The sequence below is a fragment of the Crocodylus porosus genome, unplaced genomic scaffold (assembly GCF_001723895.1).
Source record: "Crocodylus porosus isolate Cpor-Errol unplaced genomic scaffold, CroPor_comp1, whole genome shotgun sequence".
NCBI classification, from domain to species: Eukaryota; Metazoa; Chordata; order Crocodylia; family Crocodylidae; genus Crocodylus; species Crocodylus porosus.
Window position 1 is genome coordinate 50,475,733 of NW_017728949.1, and position 19,886 is coordinate 50,495,618.

General features: G+C 40.5%; 1 protein-coding gene across 4 annotated transcripts in view; it reads right to left on the reverse strand.

Moving 5' to 3' along the window:
- The window catches only part of TANK (TRAF family member associated NFKB activator), a 44,851-nt gene that overhangs the window by 12,734 nt on the left and 12,231 nt on the right, over window positions 1–19,886 (reverse strand). For 2 of the 4 annotated variants that reach the window (XM_019554323.1, XM_019554322.1), the window contains exons 2-4: window positions 14,353–14,499; window positions 9,222–9,321; window positions 7,739–7,866 (exon numbers count right to left, since the gene is read on the reverse strand). In XM_019554323.1, the coding sequence (XP_019409868.1) occupies window positions 7,739–7,866; window positions 9,222–9,321; window positions 14,353–14,451 (327 nt within the window). In that variant the 5' untranslated portion in view covers window positions 14,452–14,499. Of the gene's footprint in view, window positions 1–7,738; window positions 7,867–9,221; window positions 9,322–14,352; window positions 14,500–15,935; window positions 15,955–19,886 lie in introns of those variants that run through there. The other 2 variants (XM_019554324.1, XM_019554325.1) reach the window with 2 other exon arrangements.

A 19,886-nucleotide genomic window follows, 5' to 3' on the forward strand; every position in this document is an offset into this window, starting at 1 on the left:
CAAATGTTAAATAGGGAAATTGTTGCTTTTAAAATTAAAAATAGAATTTTATACAAAAAACCTAACAGTATATAAAAGGAAAAATTCATTATCATCTATTAAAGAGGTGATCCTTGGATTATCAGTGCAAAGACAAGGTACATGGCTTGAAGCATAGAGATGTGGTTACAAAAGCTATGTTTCCCTGAAACCTGTAGAAATAACTAACGGTTACGTGGGATTGCTAACAAACTTATATTGGAAACAGCAGAAGAGTGACTGATTCATGTTAGTTGCCTATATAAGGTTAAAAAAAGGGAAGGAAAGAGTGAATTTCAAAGAGATTCAGGAAGTATAGGGACAGTCATGTGAGGCAGAAAACAGCGAGTATAAACAAGGAGTTTTTGAACTAAATTGTACTTTCAACATGTCATAATTAAAACAGGAGCTAGATCTTCACTTGGGTCAAGTTAGATTTATAGTGGACCAGAAGTAGCCAAGCAGATCAGAAATAGCCATTGTTGTTTTAATTTTGAAAACAAACACACACATCTTTTTACAGAACAAACTTCTACTTGTTTCATAAGTCATTTGAAGAGGAAAGTGCAAGTGGGGTTTTTTTCCAGATCTGGTGTCCCCTCCCTAAAAAAAAAAAAAAAAAATGTATGTTTGCATCACTCTAACCTTCATTTCTGCCAAGACAGTTAAAAAGAAACAATGTAATTTTGGACTTGGATTTGGGGTTAGGAGACGTTACATCCGATGTCAAGACAACAGGAAATCATGCTATATAGCAAAATGATTATTTGAAAAACAAGGTCAATGTGGAAGACAAATATGAGGTTGGGTGCTCATGAGACCTCAGGTGTGTTTCAATAGTCTAACAGCATGTAACTGAGTGGAGAATGAGGCTAAAGGTGTTCAGTTTTCACTCAGAAATGACACCAACATGCCAGGAAGTCAAGAACAATGCACTATATATAGAGAGATGTATATTTATACATTTGCAAAGGGCTGGAAGAAGAAAGGAACAAATACAGAGGAAAGCCAGGAACTTCAATGAGAAATATTTGATTTGTTTATTAGGAGTCTGTGCAAGGGTGACAAGACGCATTTGAAATGACATAAACAGGGATTATTCCACATAGGGACAATGTAAGAGAAAAATCCAGCTCTGGCCACAGCGATACAAAGACATGCATGTGGCTGTCCCAGCAGCGCCATCTCAAAAGGCTGCACAAAGGTCAATATCCATTGAACAGTGAGGTTTGGATAAAAAGCTTTTCTTTGCTTTAAATTGTAAATGTAATCAATGCTGGGTCAGTGCTCTAGGTCAGAAGCAGGTTGAGATTGGGTTCCTGCATATCACCCAGTACAAAATAAACCTTTCTTTTTCTCAGAAGGCTTCCATTCACTGAGTAGCCAGAGCAGTCAACGGGGTTTTTCTACCCAAGGGAAATTTCTGATCTTTCCGACCGTCTGTAGACCTCACATATCCACATCTTTTAAATAGCAGTACAGCTATTCCCTCTATTTTCCAGCTGTCATTCTCTAGCTTTGAATACTGTTACCTCCCATATTGGTAACTAGTGGTAGAGGAGTCCTTCTACCAGATTTGACATTTCAAAAGATAAGGAGCATATATTAGACCCCATTTCCAGGATAGGTCATTAACCCCTCTCTGTTCTAGTCCCCCTTTATAGCGAGTAGTCAGATGAATACTATCCAAGTCCAAGTGCTCTTGAAAACTTCCAACTTCCTGAGATTCCACAGTTTCTTTAGGCAGCCTGTCAGGATTCTTGACAGCCCTCATAGTCAGAAAGTTTCCCTAATCTCCAATCTCAATTTCCTCTGCTGAAACTTGAGGCTGTTGCTCCTAGCCCTGTCCTCTATGCTCATGAAGAAAATCCCATCTCTATCCCCTCTGTAATCACCTGTCAGGTATTTGAAGTCTGTTATCAAATCCTGTCCTCAGTTTTCTCTTCTCCAGGCTAAATAACCCTAGTTCTTTCAGCCTTTACTCATAAGTCTTGCCCTAATCATTTTTGTTGTTCTCCATCGGACTCTTTCCAAACTGTCCACATCTTTCTTGAAGCATGGGGGCCAAAACTGGACACATGAAGGAGACAGATTTTTACATTCAGTTCTTAGAAAAGAGATGAAGTCTGGAAGCTTTAGGATAAAAAGCTATGTGCCAACATTTCCAAAGACAGATGATATTGTTCAAAATATAGAAGCTAAATTTCAGATTAGCCAGCTAGGGCTGAGAGAAAACAAAGGGAATCATGGAGAGAGGAATAGAAGGCACAGAAAATTATTGTCTGATGTAGATGATCTTTGAATGCTCAAACATATTTGGGACCATGGGAAGCAGCAAAGTATTTAGGTGAAATTTAATGTGCAGACTTCTTAGAGTGAATGTTAGGTAGAGGCAGCAGTGTGTTTGGATAAGATACTCTTTTTACCAGGTTTGAATATAATGACTTGAAGCAAATTATGGTGGAGCCAAGAGTTTTGTTAGGTTCAGGCTTAAGATACAAAGGACGTAAGAAAAACAATACAGAGTAAAATTCAGAATAAAAATGTAACTACTGCAAAGCAGATTCAGTATAAAGTTTTTAGGGTGCAAAAGACGCCTGTTTGGGACTCCTGTACCCCTTCTGTGCAGCTCTCATGCAGTCCAGACAGTACTGTGCTTCTCTTTCTCTGGCAAAAAATGTTAAGCAGAGCAGAAGGTGAAGAGATCAAAGGAGTCCTCATGTAAGCACTAAGCAAACACCAATTGCAGTGACAGCTGCTCCTCTCCTCTCCTCAAAAGGAGGAAAGAGAGCACTGCAATGCCTTTCCAGTAGTTTGTGTAAAGTAGGAAAGAAATGCCCACTTCCAGCATAGAGGAGTTAGGATGGATATACAAGGAAGCACAGAAAGGGAAGAAAGACTATTCATGTGAGAGTGTTGAAGAACGAGCACACTATCATTGCTCTAATATAAGCATCATATTACAGTATTGTGAAGAAGGCATTTCATTATATGACAGTGAAAGTCAACATCACTGTTAACCGTCAAGACGTAAGCAGGTAACTGCTAGTTCCCTATCTAGCACCCTCTCCAAGTCATTACGCTGCCCTTCCTACCTGTTCCTAATATCATAGCAGTGGCATACGAACCTGGAAGAACTGGAATAATCAATGCTGAAGTCACCCAAACACACTGTGGTAATCTTTTTTAGACTGGCTCAAGGTCCCATGAGCACTATAGTACTATGCGAGTAGTGTCTGGCTCAATGAATACCTTTAGCCATACTATGGATTTGTACTGGGATTGGCAATGGGGACAGAGATCATACTTATGTCATAAACAGGTCAGTGACTCTCCCTTTCGAGAAGGTCATACTGTGAGGGTCAAGGACCCATTTTACTGCTCTGTTCTATTAAATGAACAGAACTTACAAGATTTCAGATGGCTCCCAGGAAGAATACTGTTTAGCTGATAAACTGATATTAATGGTCTTACCAATATTTAGACAAAAGAGGGTAAATATTCTGTATATTTTGCCCAAAAGATTCCCATTCCCCTTAAGCAACTACATGGGTCACCTGGAATACAAATGGCCTACAAAGATGATGGGGGAAAAAACCACACAGCTGATAGCAGAATTCTGCATACTTGGATCCCACTAATTCTGCATTACACCACTTCAGTGGACACAAAAGGAATTTAAATAGCATTAAAATGGGCAAGCACAGGGAATTGTCAGCTAGTATGAAGCCAGCATTGTCAAAAACATATCACCTTCTCCTATCTTTGGTACAAGGAGTCAGGAAGAGAAATAATGGGGTAGGATATGCTAGAATACACATCTTTCTTTTGGACTGCTTCAGCCAGTTCAGTTTAGAGCAGTCATTTCCCTCTGGTGATGTTCAGAACCATTAAGACATAACTTCTGAATACCTTACTGCAGTATAAATAAATTAAAATCTTTTATCAGACAGTGCTTGACATAGAGAGGGTTTCCTCTTGTGTCACAGTCCTGATCAATGGCAAGTTTCTTCAGTGGGTATATATATATATATATAAGCCATCTTGTCTTGGCTGCAGTGTCAAATATTGTTCATATACTTCAAGCATAAGATTACAGTAATTCAGTTGGGAGAGAAACTCAAGATCTTTTTTGCTTTGGTCCATCTAGTTTTGCTTCCTAAGACCGTTGATTGGTTGTGAAGCTTTAGATCAGCCCATCTTAACTGATAAAATCTGGCTGGAAATGCTAGGGTTATCATTGGGCACATACTGAAATATTGTCCCATTAGTCTCCTGAAGGGCAATGTTAATTACTATTAGCCTTTGGTCCATATTTACCACCTGTTCATGCTGACGATTATGCCAAAGGTAACCTCCTTTTTGGGGGGCTGGGGGGAAGATGATTGAGAGGGATATGGCAAAACAACTGTGGCAAGAAAAGATTTCATGGATTTCCTTGATCCCCATCAGTCTCGTTTTTGGCCTGAGTCTGGGATAAGATACACACTGCACTGGTATTTTTAATAAGTCTCCTTTTGGGGATAAATGAAAATCATATGCATTCTGATTTTTTCAGATTAAAAAGCAAGTACCTGAAAAAATAAGCTAACTATGAGATGGTATTCACACACTTGCAGGCCCCAGCAGAGACAAAAGTGATCCGAGAGGCCAATTTTCCCTCTTCAGTAGGACCCAGAAGGCTGTGTTGAACAATGCTCAAGGGCCCTGTCAGGTTGGTTTGTATAGGATTCTATTCCATCATCCCCCGATCAATATATATGAATGCCAGAGAGGGAAGCTAGATTGCACTGTAAACAGTATATAGATAAAACAGAAAAATATGGCTGTCTCTCATAAGATCCAGGTGTAGAAATAAGTGATTCCAAAACATCTAATAAAGTACCATTTTAAGTATCTGGAAATTAGGACATAATTCTTCACTAATTACAGACAGTTATTCATTGACTTCACTGGATGGAGGACTGAACTCAGAGAGATTCCAACAGGGACAGATGAAGACAGTTTGGACATTTAAAAAGAGAAGTTTAAAAGGAAAACACAAGCATTTACAGAACTGGGGAAGACACTAAACATTAACCAGGAATAGCATGGAGAACATAAATTACATTTATCTTAAATATGGATGTTTTTTCTACATTTACTGAATCCTACCATTAATTTATATTTTGTGAGTCTAGTAGTTTTGTTGGGGATGCAGCTGAAAGTAGTTCACATGTTGGGGGACAATGTGAACATAATTTATCTAGTTTAGGGAAATAATTTGATACAGTGTCTTCCAAAAAATCCTCAAACATAATAGGAAGTTAACTCTTAATAGTTAAGTTGATAAAGAACTGGTTTTTCTATTGAAGACCATAATTTCAAGAAGAAGCTATTTAAATTGGGTGGAGAGGTAGGAAAAATACTACAAGAACAATGTTATTAAATGTGTAATTAAAGACCTACATTAAGTAAGGGATGCAATGTACACATGGCACAATATCGTATTCATGAGTAGAAGGTATACATTAGAACACTGCTTGACTAGACCAGGTGTGGACACCTAGCTCTTCATGTCTTGAAAAGAAAGGTGCTGAACTCAAATTCAAGTGATCAGAGCTAAGCTCCCAACTCTGTCACAGACAACCCAGGACACCATGAAAAGTCAAGTACTCTCTCTGCATTCTAGTTCCCTTTTGACAAACATGGATAACATGCTTCCTTTCTCCCCTTCTTTACCTATTTAGTTTATTTAAACTTCAAGCTCCTCAAGACAGCGCCTGCCTTTTAATATCTGTTTGTACAATACAATGGAACCCAAAACTATAATGCAAACAACGCACAACTAAGTGTAGAGAAATATAAAAATCTGCAAGTATGTGACAAAGAGTTAACCCTTCAATTGAATTTTATTCAAGCCATCTAAACAAACACAAACAATGAAGAAAACAAAGTGGAGGAGCTAGGAGTGCTACTCCACAAAACACAACCATATGAGGATGAGATTTTTGTATCCTCCTTTCTAGAATTTCCCTAGTAATAAAACTAACAATTTTTTTTAAAGAATCCTTAGACTCAAATTAGATTCCTACAAGATAATTAGCAACTGTCACTAATCTGATAAAATGATTTTCAAATTAACACATCTGATAAAATGTGCTTAGTTCACAGAAATGTAGGATTAGTTTGTACATAGCAAACAAATCCTGAAATTAACTTTTGAAATCTAATCTTTTCGTTATGCATGTCTTTTTTTTTTTTTTTTTTTAAAGAGAACATCATTGTGTCATACGCAGAATAAATTAGAGAACCTCATTGAGGTGCCTGCCCCAGAAGATGCAGCAAGCTGACCAGCTCTGGGAATGGCTCAGCATTGTGCTCATCTCTCTCACTACCTCCGCTCAGCGTGGGAGCCTCATGTAAATTACTTCCTACCTCCTGAACACTGCTGCTCTGTTCTCATCCCTGTCACTTCAGTGGGCTATGCTGAAAATCTGTGTGGCTTCAGCAAACAGGATATGAAGAAAAAAAAATAGACTCAGCCAGTTTTGATTACTTAAAAAAAAAAAAGGAGATTCACTCTCCACCACAATCACATGTTGGTGACAGATGTGTCAAGTCCCCACCCCACTACAGGGTGTGGACAGAAGTAACAACTGAAACCTTTCCAACTGAAACATACTTGCAACTGTTTCATAAAGGAAATATTTCATCCAGGAGCCACACATGCCTCTTGGATGTTCCTGCCTAGCATGTTTCAGAGCAGTGCAGCCACTTCTAGTGCTTGCCAGGGGGTCCTAGAGCAGACTTGTGGCAGACTTGTGCTCCACTCCAAGTTCTCTCCTCTCCCTCCCTCACAGGGAAAGAAAGTGGAGGGGAGGAGAAGGGAGAAGATAGTGGAGCACTCCCCAGCCTTGCTACCATGAATCTGTTCCTCCAGCTCTGATCCCCACTACCTTCTCAGCCCAGCAGAGAGATAGAGGGAATTGGGGCTGGAGTGACTTTACTGGCACTGGGCCTGGAAGCTGCCAGGGATCTGGGGGGCAGGGAGTGCAGTCATAGTAGGGGTAAGCTCAGTTCCAGGTCTGGCAAGGGGGTGATTCAGTAGAGTGTTCAGGGGTCCCAACAGGGACCAAACAGTGCCCCAGGAGCCAGAGTAGGATCCAGCAGGACCCATCCACTTCCCTTCCCCTCGCATCCAGATATATAAAAAAAGGGAAACACTTCAAAATAGTACTTCCTTTCAAGATGTGCTATTTTGGAGTGTCTCAGCTACTTTAAGAATGTTTCAGAGGGCTTGTATATGTGGAGCCTCTGAAATGCTTTAATCATTATATGTGTCCACACCCACAAACACATGTTCCCTGCATGAACTGCAATATGCTCTCCTGAGCAATAAGTGGGAGCTCTTTCCTGAATGCTACTTTGGTGAGGTAAAGAACTAGGTGAGCACACAGCTCCTACTTTCTCTCTTACCGAGTGCAGAGCATCTTCAACATCATTCCAATGAACTGGATTTCCCAGTTCTTGTTGCTCTTTGGCAGAAGTAGAGCCAGATCCCCAGCTGATGAAAATCAGCACAGCTCAACCCACTACAGCAGAGCTGTATTCATTTATGCCACCTGAAGATCTGCCCCTGGAAAAAGACAGTTCTAAGAGTCTCTGAAACCTCATTTCTTTTCTGGATCCTCAAAGCAGAACTATAACCTCATATTAAACACAGAACAGGCAACTGTACCTTTAAAAATTTCTCTCTTTGCATTGCCAGGTTCAGTTTTTCATAAAGCTGATCAAAAGTTAAGTTAAGGGAGATGTCATTTCTCTTTGTTTCAGGGTCTTCAGGTAGAACATAACCATGTGCATTGCCTGAAAATAAAAACAGCTCTGAGCATCACTATTTTTGTTCTGCCATGTTAAAAAATAGCAACATTAGATACACTGGTTGTTTTGATTAGGCTGAGTTTCATTTAAAATATACATGACTTATTAGACCTTGCTTTTCCCAAATTCTGTCCTCAAACACTTATCTAGAGAGCTGGGCAAAACCAGCAAAATATTCGCGTATTCTTGGGGGAAAAAACCCCAATTTTATGACATTCAAGAAAAGTAAGAGCATTAGCCAAAAGCATCCATGCTGGAAATGTTCTATTTTCCATTATTTGTACTATCAATTCATACAATTAAGAATATTCACTGGCAATTTGAACAGAAACACAGAGTCTGTTTTTTAAGCTTTGGTTATCCAATAAGTTAACATCAGAGTTCCATGTGACTTACCTGACCAAGCATATACTGTATTTCCTCACATATTTTCCCCAGAAATCAGCACTCCAAAACTGGGGTGTGTGTAGGGAAGCTGATTTTCTTCACCAGACTTTCATTGCATGAAGGCAACAGGAAGACAAAGACACTGAGCTACAAGATGGCTGCCAGCTTCTCTGTTCCTGCTAGGAGGTAGAAGGGGCCACAGTCCAGTGCTAACCTTTTTACAGTTACTCTCAAACTGGCACCTGTATTTTTGGCAAACTTTATACCATAATAGGGGCAGGGGGATATGTAGTAAATATGTAGTACTGAGGTGGCACTCACCACAGTACTACATATTCCCCATATCTTTGTTATGGAATAAAACTTTCCAAGAACTTGTGACAATTCAAGAGACTGTGAAAGAGTTAATACTGGACTGCCTCCCCTCCTGCTTCTTGGCAGGGATAGGGAAGCTGGCAGCCATCTCATAGCACAGTGCCTTCATGAAAAAGCCAGCTCTATGCTATAACTCCAGAAAAATCTTTTTTCTACATTCTGCCTTCCAAAAACATGATGTATGCCATATTTGGGGGAATGTCGTATGCAAGAAAATATGGTAGTATAAAAAACATTTAATTACAGCACCCAATTGTATAACAACCTACAAACTAAAGCTTCTTCACACAATTTAGTCAAATATCTGAATAGTAATAAAAAAGCAAACCCTGTTCACAGACAGTTTCTTATTACAGCAAATATTTTTAAGACCCCATATAACTTCCATTGACTTCAACATGAGCAGGGTGTTTTTTATTCTCACACTTCTTGAAATATATGTATTTTCTTGTGTGCGTCTGTATGTGTGTGTCTGTGTGTGTATATAGATATGCATGTGTGTGTGCATGCACACACATGCACATATACATACACACCCAAGGAGATGCATATCAAGTCATACAAATTAGAATACATACCTCTATTAGTAGCTAACTGTGACTTGAGTTTTCCAATTATACCTTTTTGAAGCTCTATCTGTTCCTGCTGTTCCCGTATTTGCTGTACATAGCTTTCCGTCTGCAAATATAATATTTGAATTAGCACTAGTCTTTTCTGTGATGGCCAAGGACCTCATCTTTAGCAGATGCAGGTTAACAACTCTGGTATTACGATGACTACAGCTATGGATTATGCACAAAAATCCAACTATTGCCACCTGTGACATGTTACAGTTAAGTCTGTACTGACTCAAAAAAGCAGCAATCAGTTAGCTGCTAGATTACAGAAAACTAGATTCCAACAGTAGGAAGTGGCAAGATAATTTCTAAGTAAAATAATTTGTATTCCAGGAGTGCATAACTCAAACTCCATTGAGGCTTTTTACATGGTACATTTTCCAGTGGAGGATTACTTAGGCCAGTGATTCTCAACTTGGTGCTGCAGCACTCTGGAATGCTGTGAGATTTTTTTTTTTAAGGGCGTCATGGGATGCTGTACAATATTAGGTATACAAGCACTTACACAAGATAACGCAAAGATCTCAAATAGGAATCCAACATAGCGTCAAAACATTCTGACCTGTTGTGGTCTTTTCAGGTTCTTTGCTCTGTTATTTTTCTGGAGTCAAAAATAAGTGAAAGCAGAGCTGGCATATTCTGAGTGGTGCCTTGAGTCTAAATGAGCAGTATGAAAAAGTTGAGAACTACTGGCCTACCTGTATGAATGGTCTGATCAACCGACTGGGTGGCCAACTTTCTGAAATATCTGGCGATTGATACTACTCTGGCAGGCTGCATGCAGCCCACAGGCTGTCGGTAGTATGCCCCAACTTTATTCATAACTATGAACTAAATTATTGATGTTTTAAAATGAGGGTATTTTGGTACTTGTTTATTATTTCATAGGGTTAGTTAGTTGCCTTGTTCACCATAATAGAACACCCAGTTTAAGGAAATAAATCTAAACCTTTACATAAATATACTGATTAATTTCCCCCCCCACCCAATATACTTCTATCCCCATAGCAGATATTCTCCACTCAACTAAGAAAATATATTCCTCAATATTTCATTTATTCAAAGAAAAGGGAGAAGCTGTATGTCTTTTCTGGGGGATCTGGAGGACACAGGTAGCAAAGGGGAGGATGGGCTTAGTCAGCAGAGAAAGGAATATGTGACTGATCAGCATTACTTTGCATCTAACTTTGCCTTATCTCCCCTTTGGCCAGCATCTTGGCCTGGTCTATCAGGTCAGGCAGAATGAAGAAGGACCCTCAGCTACCCTAACATGCATGTATATTAGATAACCAATTAAGAAAATGACAGTCAGGTGTGATTCAGGTATTTGAATAGCAGCAGAATGGAATTATACAACATTATTCAATTAGCCTGCTCTTGCTGCTACAACACCAATAATATTGAAATTATGACAAATAACCTGTGAAATTTTTTCAAGCAGCTTTTAGGGGTGGGGGGAATTAAAAAAGCAAATCAAAAGGAGAGATGAATGACTGAGCAGAGAAAGAACTGGAGCAAAGTCAGAGGCTGCTATGAGGTTAACATATATAATTAGTCTTAATCTAATCTGTATTCTTTTTTTTATTTAAAAATATATTCTTGTCCACAGAGTATGTAAGAGTGTATCTACCCAAGTTTGCCTTAACAGGGCATATAATTGTTGCATTGCATGAGCATGGAAAAATGATGATATAGCAGTACACTCCAGCAGCTATAAGAGATCTCCTGAAGCAGAAAAATCACTGAGAACCAAATTGAAAATGTACAACAGCAATGTCTTGTCAACACTTCTGTACAGAGCACAGACATGACAGCTAAAACAGACAGAAGAGAAGATGCTTTTGACAGCCAGTGTGCACAAATTATTCCTTGAGTCAGATGGCAGCAACAAGTTACCAACTAGAAGATCTGCATGACAACCAACCATCCATCTGTATCAAACACCATCTGGCCGAGATGACTCTGGCTTCTGTGTGCTTGACATGGCTCCCAGCTCTGGAGACTGGCAAAACAAGTGGCCTACCAATAACTTAAGTAGTAAACTGTTAACAACAAAATCGTGGACATTCCAACAAAGTGCTAAGGCCATGGAGCAAATGGGAAGGAAATACAGTACTAGAGCAAAGCACCATATATGGGTCGTTAAAAAAAATATCTAAGGTTTGGTAAAAAAAACCCAGTACCTTGTATCCCTAATGGCTCTCTTTTGTACTTACAGAAGCTGATGGGTGAAGGAGGATCTGGACATAGGTTTAAATTATAGGAACCCTTTATGAAAACCTGCTCGTTTCAAACGGAGCAAAATGTAAGACCAATCCCACAGAAATGTATTTCCTTTACTCACCCACATCTTTCTTATGTTCTATTTTTTTCATAGCACTTTAGAAAGACTATTCCCTCAGCTTGTATTTAATTTCTTGTTTTGAGAGCAGCCAGTTTTATGTGTGTTGCTATGTACTCCAAAGAGACCAAGTTGGTAATGAGCAATTATTTCAGAGAACACAGATAAAGGTAGAGTTCAGAAGTTTCTCAATTGTTCTTAAATGAGCTGCCTTTAGCAAAAAGAGTTGCAACTTCACCACAAAGTTTACCAACTAAGCAAACTTAGTAGTTGTCATATATGGAAAGCAAAATCTACAAAATCACTTTTGGATCAGCATTATTGCAAACAATGAATCCTGATTAATTGAACAGTGTATGATTAATCACATATCCACACACAGCTGATCTGAAACCTGCTCTGCAAGAATTCATTGGCCTATTTAAGCCTGCACCCAAGGCTTAGATGGAATTTCAAAATAAAGCATGCTTCCTTGAAGACCTTCCTTGCCCCAGATCCACCATTTCCTCCGCCTGTACTTTAAAATAGCCTCCAAACTGGATCCCAGCATGGCACCTCCAGTGAGCTGTGTATAAACTAATAAGCACTGATGAGCCTCAACCATTTCCACAGCAGGGTCTGAAATGTTTTACATTCCACCATGCAACAGCAGATGCACAGTAACATCAGTACCACAGAATTATGAAATGCTGCTTTTGCAATTATGTACATATGACTACCAGCTCCAGACAAATAATAGAAAAGCTGTGGCCAGCACAACTACAATATATGCAAGCCAATGCTTGTTAGGATTATCTAAAGAAGCTGAGAGAAAGTGGGTGATATCTTCTTTTGTATTAACTGCATGGTTGGGAAAAAGTTAGACAGGTTTTCCCATGCCAGGCACTCTTCATCATGTCTGACTAGACAAAGTGACCCAATGAAGGTGACCTGATGAAGAACGCTTTATGCTCAAGAGCCTGTCTAACTTTATTCCATTCTTCATCAGGTCACTTTGTCTGGTCAGACATGATGAAGAATGCCTTGCATTTGAAAGCTTGTATAAAACTTTATCTTAACCATGCACATGGTCCAATAAAAGACATCACCCACAAAAATCCTTGTGTCCAACACAATTCCTGGACCATCACAGCTACAACGTTACTCCAACACTCTCAAGAAGCTGAAAAAACCCAAAGTGTTCCTCCTAACTGTTCAGACTCTCCTCTGAACCAATCCACACTGCTTCTTTATTACTAACAAAAGGTCCAAACAGGGGTGCCCTGAGAAAGATTTTCTTGACTGATATTAACGGCCAATGATTAACCAACAATATCAGCCGATGCTGATCCAATAACCAATATTTAGTAATAGTGCATATTTAGTAATAGTGCAAGGCATTTTAAACTACTGACATAAATAAACCTTTTGTTTGTTTTTTTGTATTTAACACACACACACGCCTCCTGCCTGCTCTCATTTTCAATGAGGAAGGCGGTGACTGCCTAATTCCCACACACTGCCCTCTTGCCCACAGCTCCTCCCTACAGCCCCACTCTCCATGCAACCCATGCTGCTGTCCCAGGAGGGTGGGGTGCACCCTTGTGCAGACAGCTGCTCTGGCTGCATTTAGAGCCTCTTAGCACACAACTGCCTCAGCACTGGAAGGCCCCGCGCAGCCAAGCTTCCACAGCTTCTGGGGAGAAGCTGCTTTTGCAAAGGTGCCCCATGCCCAGCAGAGCAGAATTTCCCTCATGCGGTGCCTTACCCCACCCGTGCACAGCCCAGAGTTTCTGCAGCAGCTCTGATGCTTAGGCTCCTGCTACGTGCACAGCATTGCTATGGCAGTGGCGGCGGCAGCAGGTGCCAGTAACAGTCCCTTTGTTGCTGAGCGCAGTCCCCTGTGACTGCTCCCAGGCGCCCCTTCACCCTCCCACTGCTCTCCAGGACCTGTAGGACCTGTACAGGCCAGTGGCAGGGTGTGAGGACTGGACTATGTTCACTAGGGGGCTCCGGGCACATGTCTTTATCATGTAATTATCAGCTACAACAACCAAAAAAGCCAATGGCTGATAACATCGTTTCTCTTTTCTCGGTGCTTATCCAGTAGCCATCTGAGATATTGGTGCACCCCTAGTTCCTAAGCATAGAGCTGACTTGTTTTTGAAAGCAAAGCCTAAAATGCAACCTGTTTTCAGATTTTGTAAATGCTTCTGGACAGCAACTCTGTCTTCTTATAGCCTTGCACAGTGTCTAGCATTACTTTTTAGGCATTACTCTGATATAACTACTGCTGCTACCTCTCATTATTACAACAACAGCAACAATTATTATTATTTACACGGCGTATCTTCCTATTAAATAAACAATTGTGTAAATAACTGTCTGAAACAGTCAAACTTACCAATTCATTGAAAAACTAAGACAAATTATATTTTAAAATATATTTAATTAACACTGGATACATTGTAGATCAGAGATATAGCTATATTAAAAAAAGAGACCTTGTTCATCTTCCTCAGCAGACAATACCTTTTCCACCCCCAAAACCATAAAGAAAAGCTAAAGGTCAAAGATATGCCAGACGATATATACACAGCTTTCTTTTTCACAGCTTAATGTGTTATTGCTTAATTTAGTAGTTTGGTTTATTAAGTGCAATTTCTAGCTGTAGCAAGATGCACTGAAAATGGTCCCTAAAATTAAGTTTAAGTCTGCGTGTACTATAATTATCCACAGGAGACAAAAAGAAAGACAAAATCTAACACGTACTTTTTGCTGCATTTCTTTCACGGCATAGTCTCTATCCATGCATGCCTGTCGAAAGGCTTCATAAGCTTTATTAAGCTGCTCTCCAATATTTTTATCCATACCTCCCAGCGTTGTCTCATCACTGAAAAGACGGATTAGTTAAGAGACCTGAAAAGTGATTAGAAAGAAAAAGATAGTTAATTTAACAAAATGTGTAATTCTAGTATTACATAGATCATGTAACAACTTCTATCATCGAACACCTGCCACGATAACTATATGGGACCAAAACAAACAAACAAAAACAAAAATAAAGTAAAAAATAAAAAAATCACACAATCTGATCTATGGCTCTGCTCAAGCAAATATTTTATTGTGGTATGAACACTGGCCTGACCTAAAGCTGAATGACATAATTTTGATTTTGGATTAAATCATATATACACATGCATAGTCCCACTAGGATAATGTACATGTGTAGATTAATACAGGATTGAGATCCAGTTGTTGTATACCAGCAACTTTTTGATTTCAGGACACAAGTGTTGAAGAACTGAATAAATAATCAACAATCTAAACACCACAAAGCATATCAAACAACATAGGACAGCTTATATTTTGTTATCTTACAACACCTACAACAAAAACAGCAATATAAAGTCAACAGGTAAATAAGAGGGCTAGCTGGGGTGGGTGGAGCAGCCATGGGAGGGGCTGGGAGAATGGGCGGGGGCCAGCGTAGCAGAGCCCCCCATGCGGCATGGGGCAACAGGGGCCAGCAGGGATTGACCCTCTGCTGCCCCCCTCACCTGCTGCATTTGGTGAGTAGGGGCTTTTCTTTTTTTTTTTTTTTTCTTTTTTTAAAGAGCCGGGAGCTGGGCCAGAACCTTTATAAAAGGATGTGGATCGGGGGCAGCAATTTTCAATTACAGTGAAATGCCACAAGGCCCTGAATGGATGCCCTAGGCCCCTGGGAGATTCTGTAAAGGTAAGCAGTCTTGGAAAACAGACCAGATACCAGATACCTGTTCCACAAAATGCAGATAGAGGTGCATCGATACATTCGTCCGATATTGGATCGGCACTGATATAAAGAAAATCGACATCAGAAATCAGTCTGAAGTAGCCAATAAATACCTGTGCTTGAATGCAGCTGTAGTGCAGCACACAGGTAGTGAGGAGCACAGCCCAGCAGCATGGAAAGCTGTGTGCATTTGGTAAATTTGTTGTGGTGGAAGGGGAGGGAAGGGGCGTGGTGAGGCAGATCAGTGCTTCCCGCAGTGAGGGAGGAAGTGGGGCAGGGGCTCCAGCCCTCCCAGCCTGCCCCATGCAGATCCAGGGGCACACACTCCTCCTCCCCCTGCTCCCCTTCCCTGTCCCCCCCAGTGCCCTCCCGAACAAGTGGTGGGAGCAGCAGCGGGCCAGATGAGTGGCCTGCAGTGGCAGAAGCTGCTCCCCAACTCTCCCTCCTGACAAGCTGCGGGTCTGTTCCGCGCCCACCCTGCCCTGGCAGGGCAGTGGCTACACCAGCCCCTGCCCCACTTCCTCACTCACTGCAGGGGTCGTTGATTTGCGCCCCCCTCCTTTCACCACAACAGACTTACTAGCTAGACGCAGCTGTATTGGAAATTGGATCAGTATTGGCCAATATGCCTCCCTGGCTATGGGTATCAGCCCCCAAAACCACTATTGGTGCACCCCTACAGACAGATATTGTGACAGGGAGTATGACACAAAAATTAAAATTTTACTTGAAATAAATTTCAAAAAAGTCAGAAGATGCACTAGTCATTGTTTAGTGTTTCTCCCTGAAGGAAGCTGGAAGTTAGAATACCTTGTTCAGCATGACTACAAGGGGCTTTTCTAACTTTCTTTTTAAATGTTAAGTAAGGCTTTTTAAAAATTAAAATGAAACTTTAATTCAAGACTGCAGAAGCAAAAATAATGAGTCTTAACACCTTCTACATCAAAACATTGAGACTCATGGTGGAAAAAAACCTCACAAAAGCCAATCTTACAGTATGCAAAAAATACACTCAATAAGAAATTTACTTTATAAAAAGTCTTTCCAAAGATATTTGATTTTTCTGCCAACCAAATGAAAGAACAGAATCCACCTGACTTCACAGATATGAATATTTTATGATAGATTATAAGAAGATAACTTTTGATGCCTTAAGACTTCAGATCAATATTTAAAGCTATGCTTAATATTATTTTCACAGATAGAAAACTGTACATTCAAAACGCAGTGGGATACTAGTTTAAATTAACATCATGCAGGCAAGACAGATAAGAAACTATCCAATATTCTAGGTTGTAACTGACAGGTTTTCTATGGACTCCTTAAGTACTGCATCCCTTCATGGGGCAAAGCTTAAAAAAATTAAATAAAAGAGACATGGCCCACATTTTCAAACTTGCTTAGCATGAAGGAGATCAGATAAAATAAAAAACAACAGACCAGCAAACCCTCAGTTCTGTTAGAAACCTGAATAAAACAACCAGATATTCAAAAGCACGCAGCAGGACTCATCAGTTTCAATAGGATGTGTTGAATAATTATGTTTGGTGTTGAAAAAATTAGGTCCCAGCAGGAGGTATTGAGGCCTTTGTAAAAACTGTGGGCTACATGTTATGCCCTGCAGTGGCTGTAAACCTAGCACAGCTCCACTAACTACAAAGGAAATACAATGACTTGCTCCAACTAAGAACCTGTCCCAGAATTTTTAAACAGCCTTATTGGCTTTGTCAGTCACTTCACACTGTATGAGCAGACAAATGGTTAACCATGTTAGTCTGCAGTCTGGCAAATGGTAGGGTAGAGTGCACCTTTCATACTAACTGATTCAAAGGCATGATTTTTTGTAGGCAATAACTTACTTCATCAGATACTATTAAGGTAGGATGTTGCTTATGGAAGCTTGTGCCTCTCCAAACAAGCTAGTCTCCAAGGTGTTACTCTGCATTATGCCTTGGGTGCGCCTACACGTTGCCGTAGGGCAACATTGCTACGATGTTGTGCTTTAGTACTTTTGGAAGTACTAAAGTGTGGTGCAGTATGGGTGTTTACTGCACCATGTGTGTGGCCCACAATTAGATTTCATCACTACGGTGATATAGCTGGCAATCACGTGTAGTCCCACATGATTGCTCTCTCACTGTAGCTTGCTGTATGGTAGATGTGCCCCCTCTGTCATAATACTATATGTACATTTACAAATACACAAATTCATACATTGAGTTTACTGACAGAGAGAAGAAAAGTTCATTAGGTATTACCAGTGACTGATTTCTCTAGCTACCAGAAACTTAAGTGTAACAGACTGTAACAGAAGGGATACTCACACATAGGCGGTGTCCCATGGTGAGCCAAAACCAGGCTGGGCCTGGGAGATTTTTTTGTCCCCCTGAGGACACCAGAACAAAAAGGACTGGAGCAATTCTGCCACCCGGGGCTGGAAACAGGGTCCTTTCAGAGCCCCCAGTATTCAGCAGCCAGGATCTGGTGCAGAAGGTGGGCCATTGGGGATAGTTGGGGAGTTGAGGGAGGGACAAACCGCCGTGAGGAGACTGCAGGGATCTCACTGGGGAGCCACAGCGGCAAGTGTTGGAGGCTGCAGGAGCCGAGCCACCTGTCGCGTGAGTGAGGGAAGCAAGCACAGCCCGGAGGTGAGCCCTAGCTCTGATTAAAGGGGAAGCATTTGGGGCTGGGGGTTGGTGAGTGGGCAGAACCTTCTCCTCTTGTAGTGGACCTTCCATGTGGGGGCCCTGAGGGAGTAAGCACTCAGGGAAGTAGACCCACCAGCTCTGTCTGAAGGGCAGAATGGGGTGTCGTGGGGAGGAGGTGGTTTATGTATTACAGGAGACCAAGCATGGGACCAGCTATCATCAGGAGTAGGGCCCTGGGGACATCGAAAGAGCTCCCATCACACCCACACCTGACTGATTATGCTTGCCTGAACTAAGGTGATATCAAGACAACAGTAATCAACCAAAAGACTGTTATTTTGGGTGTCTACATCAGACCTACCGGGATGTGATCACCTACCCATACACATACCTATGTTGTTACCAAGTTTTTTATTTTTATTCTTATATATATAAGCATTGAGTGTATTAGTATTATTTCATAAGTTAATTGCATTATGAATTAAACCTTAGAATAGACAGCAATGTATGTATATATGTAAATATCTGAATATAAATATGTATCTATCAATATATATTGTACATAATAAATATTGTAAATAGTTACCTATTCTGTCAGAGTGCAATTACAGGAGGTATCCCCATACCAGGATCCTGAGGGTCCTCGCTAGCCCAAAAGAACAAAAAGGATGGGTCTAGCTGGTGCCCCAGGGTTCCACAAGTTGCCACTGGCAGTGGTTAGCACCCCGCAGCCAAGTGACACACAAGTAAGATTAAGTAAGATCATTATTTGGCTAGGAGACTACAAAGAAAAACTAAGGTGTTGCAGGACACAGTGGGTGCACCTACACATTCATTCATGTGCCTTTGCTAAGGTGCATTAAATTTAGTACCTTCATTCTGAGGTACTAGAAAAAGGCGCATTAGACCATTTTAATGCATTAGCAAAAGCACATCGTTTGGCGATTCAGAGGGTAGCACTTCAGCTTTTGACTCAGTAAATCAACCATTCTGTCAGGACATGCTTTTTGTACCAATTTTTCTACCCATTAGTGTAGTGTGCTCCATTATTTGCTAAAATAGAGAAACAAAAATGTAAAAGCGCTCTAACCCAGGATGGCTTAGTTCCCTTCTTGTATGGAACCCCTCTCCTGAGATGAAGCACCTTTATTCCTATGGCTGTTGTATACACATATATTATCTGTTCTGACTTGTTTCATTTAAAACTGTACTGTTAAATGGAAAGTAGCTTCATTTGTTGCTGCTTCTATTTTGTGTTCTAATGTAGTATGCAGAAAGAGATATTTGCTGAATATTCTCTTACTGAGATGTCATTTTAGTTCTTAGTTTGTTTTCTACATATGAAATAAAGGTATTCAGATTGTAAATATGGTCATCCTTTCTATGTGGATGAATATAACACTAGCCATCTGTGGTTATTTAATTTCAGGGTACTTTTCACAAGAAACTAGGAGATAATTTAAGGCTGAGATGATATTTGGCTGGGATAATCTTGATTTAAACAGGGGGTTAGACTACTAGATGACCTCCTGAAGTCCCTTTGAACCTTAATTTTCTATGAACACCACTGAGCTAGTCAGTGTCTAATGACATTTTGCCTACCTAAAATTCCCACTGTAGAATCACAGGACAATAAGGCTGAAAGGGACCTCACAAGGTCATTTAATTCAACACATTTATCAAGGCAGGACCATCCCTGTATAAGCCACGCCAGAAAAATATTTGTTTAACCTACTTTGCAGATTTAATTTCATAGATTTCATAGATTTCACAGACATTAGGGCTGGCAGGGACCTCGGGAGATCATCGAGTCCAGCCCCCTGCCCAAAGGGCAGGAAGTCAGCTGGGGTCATAGGATCCCAGCAAGATAAGCATCCAATTTA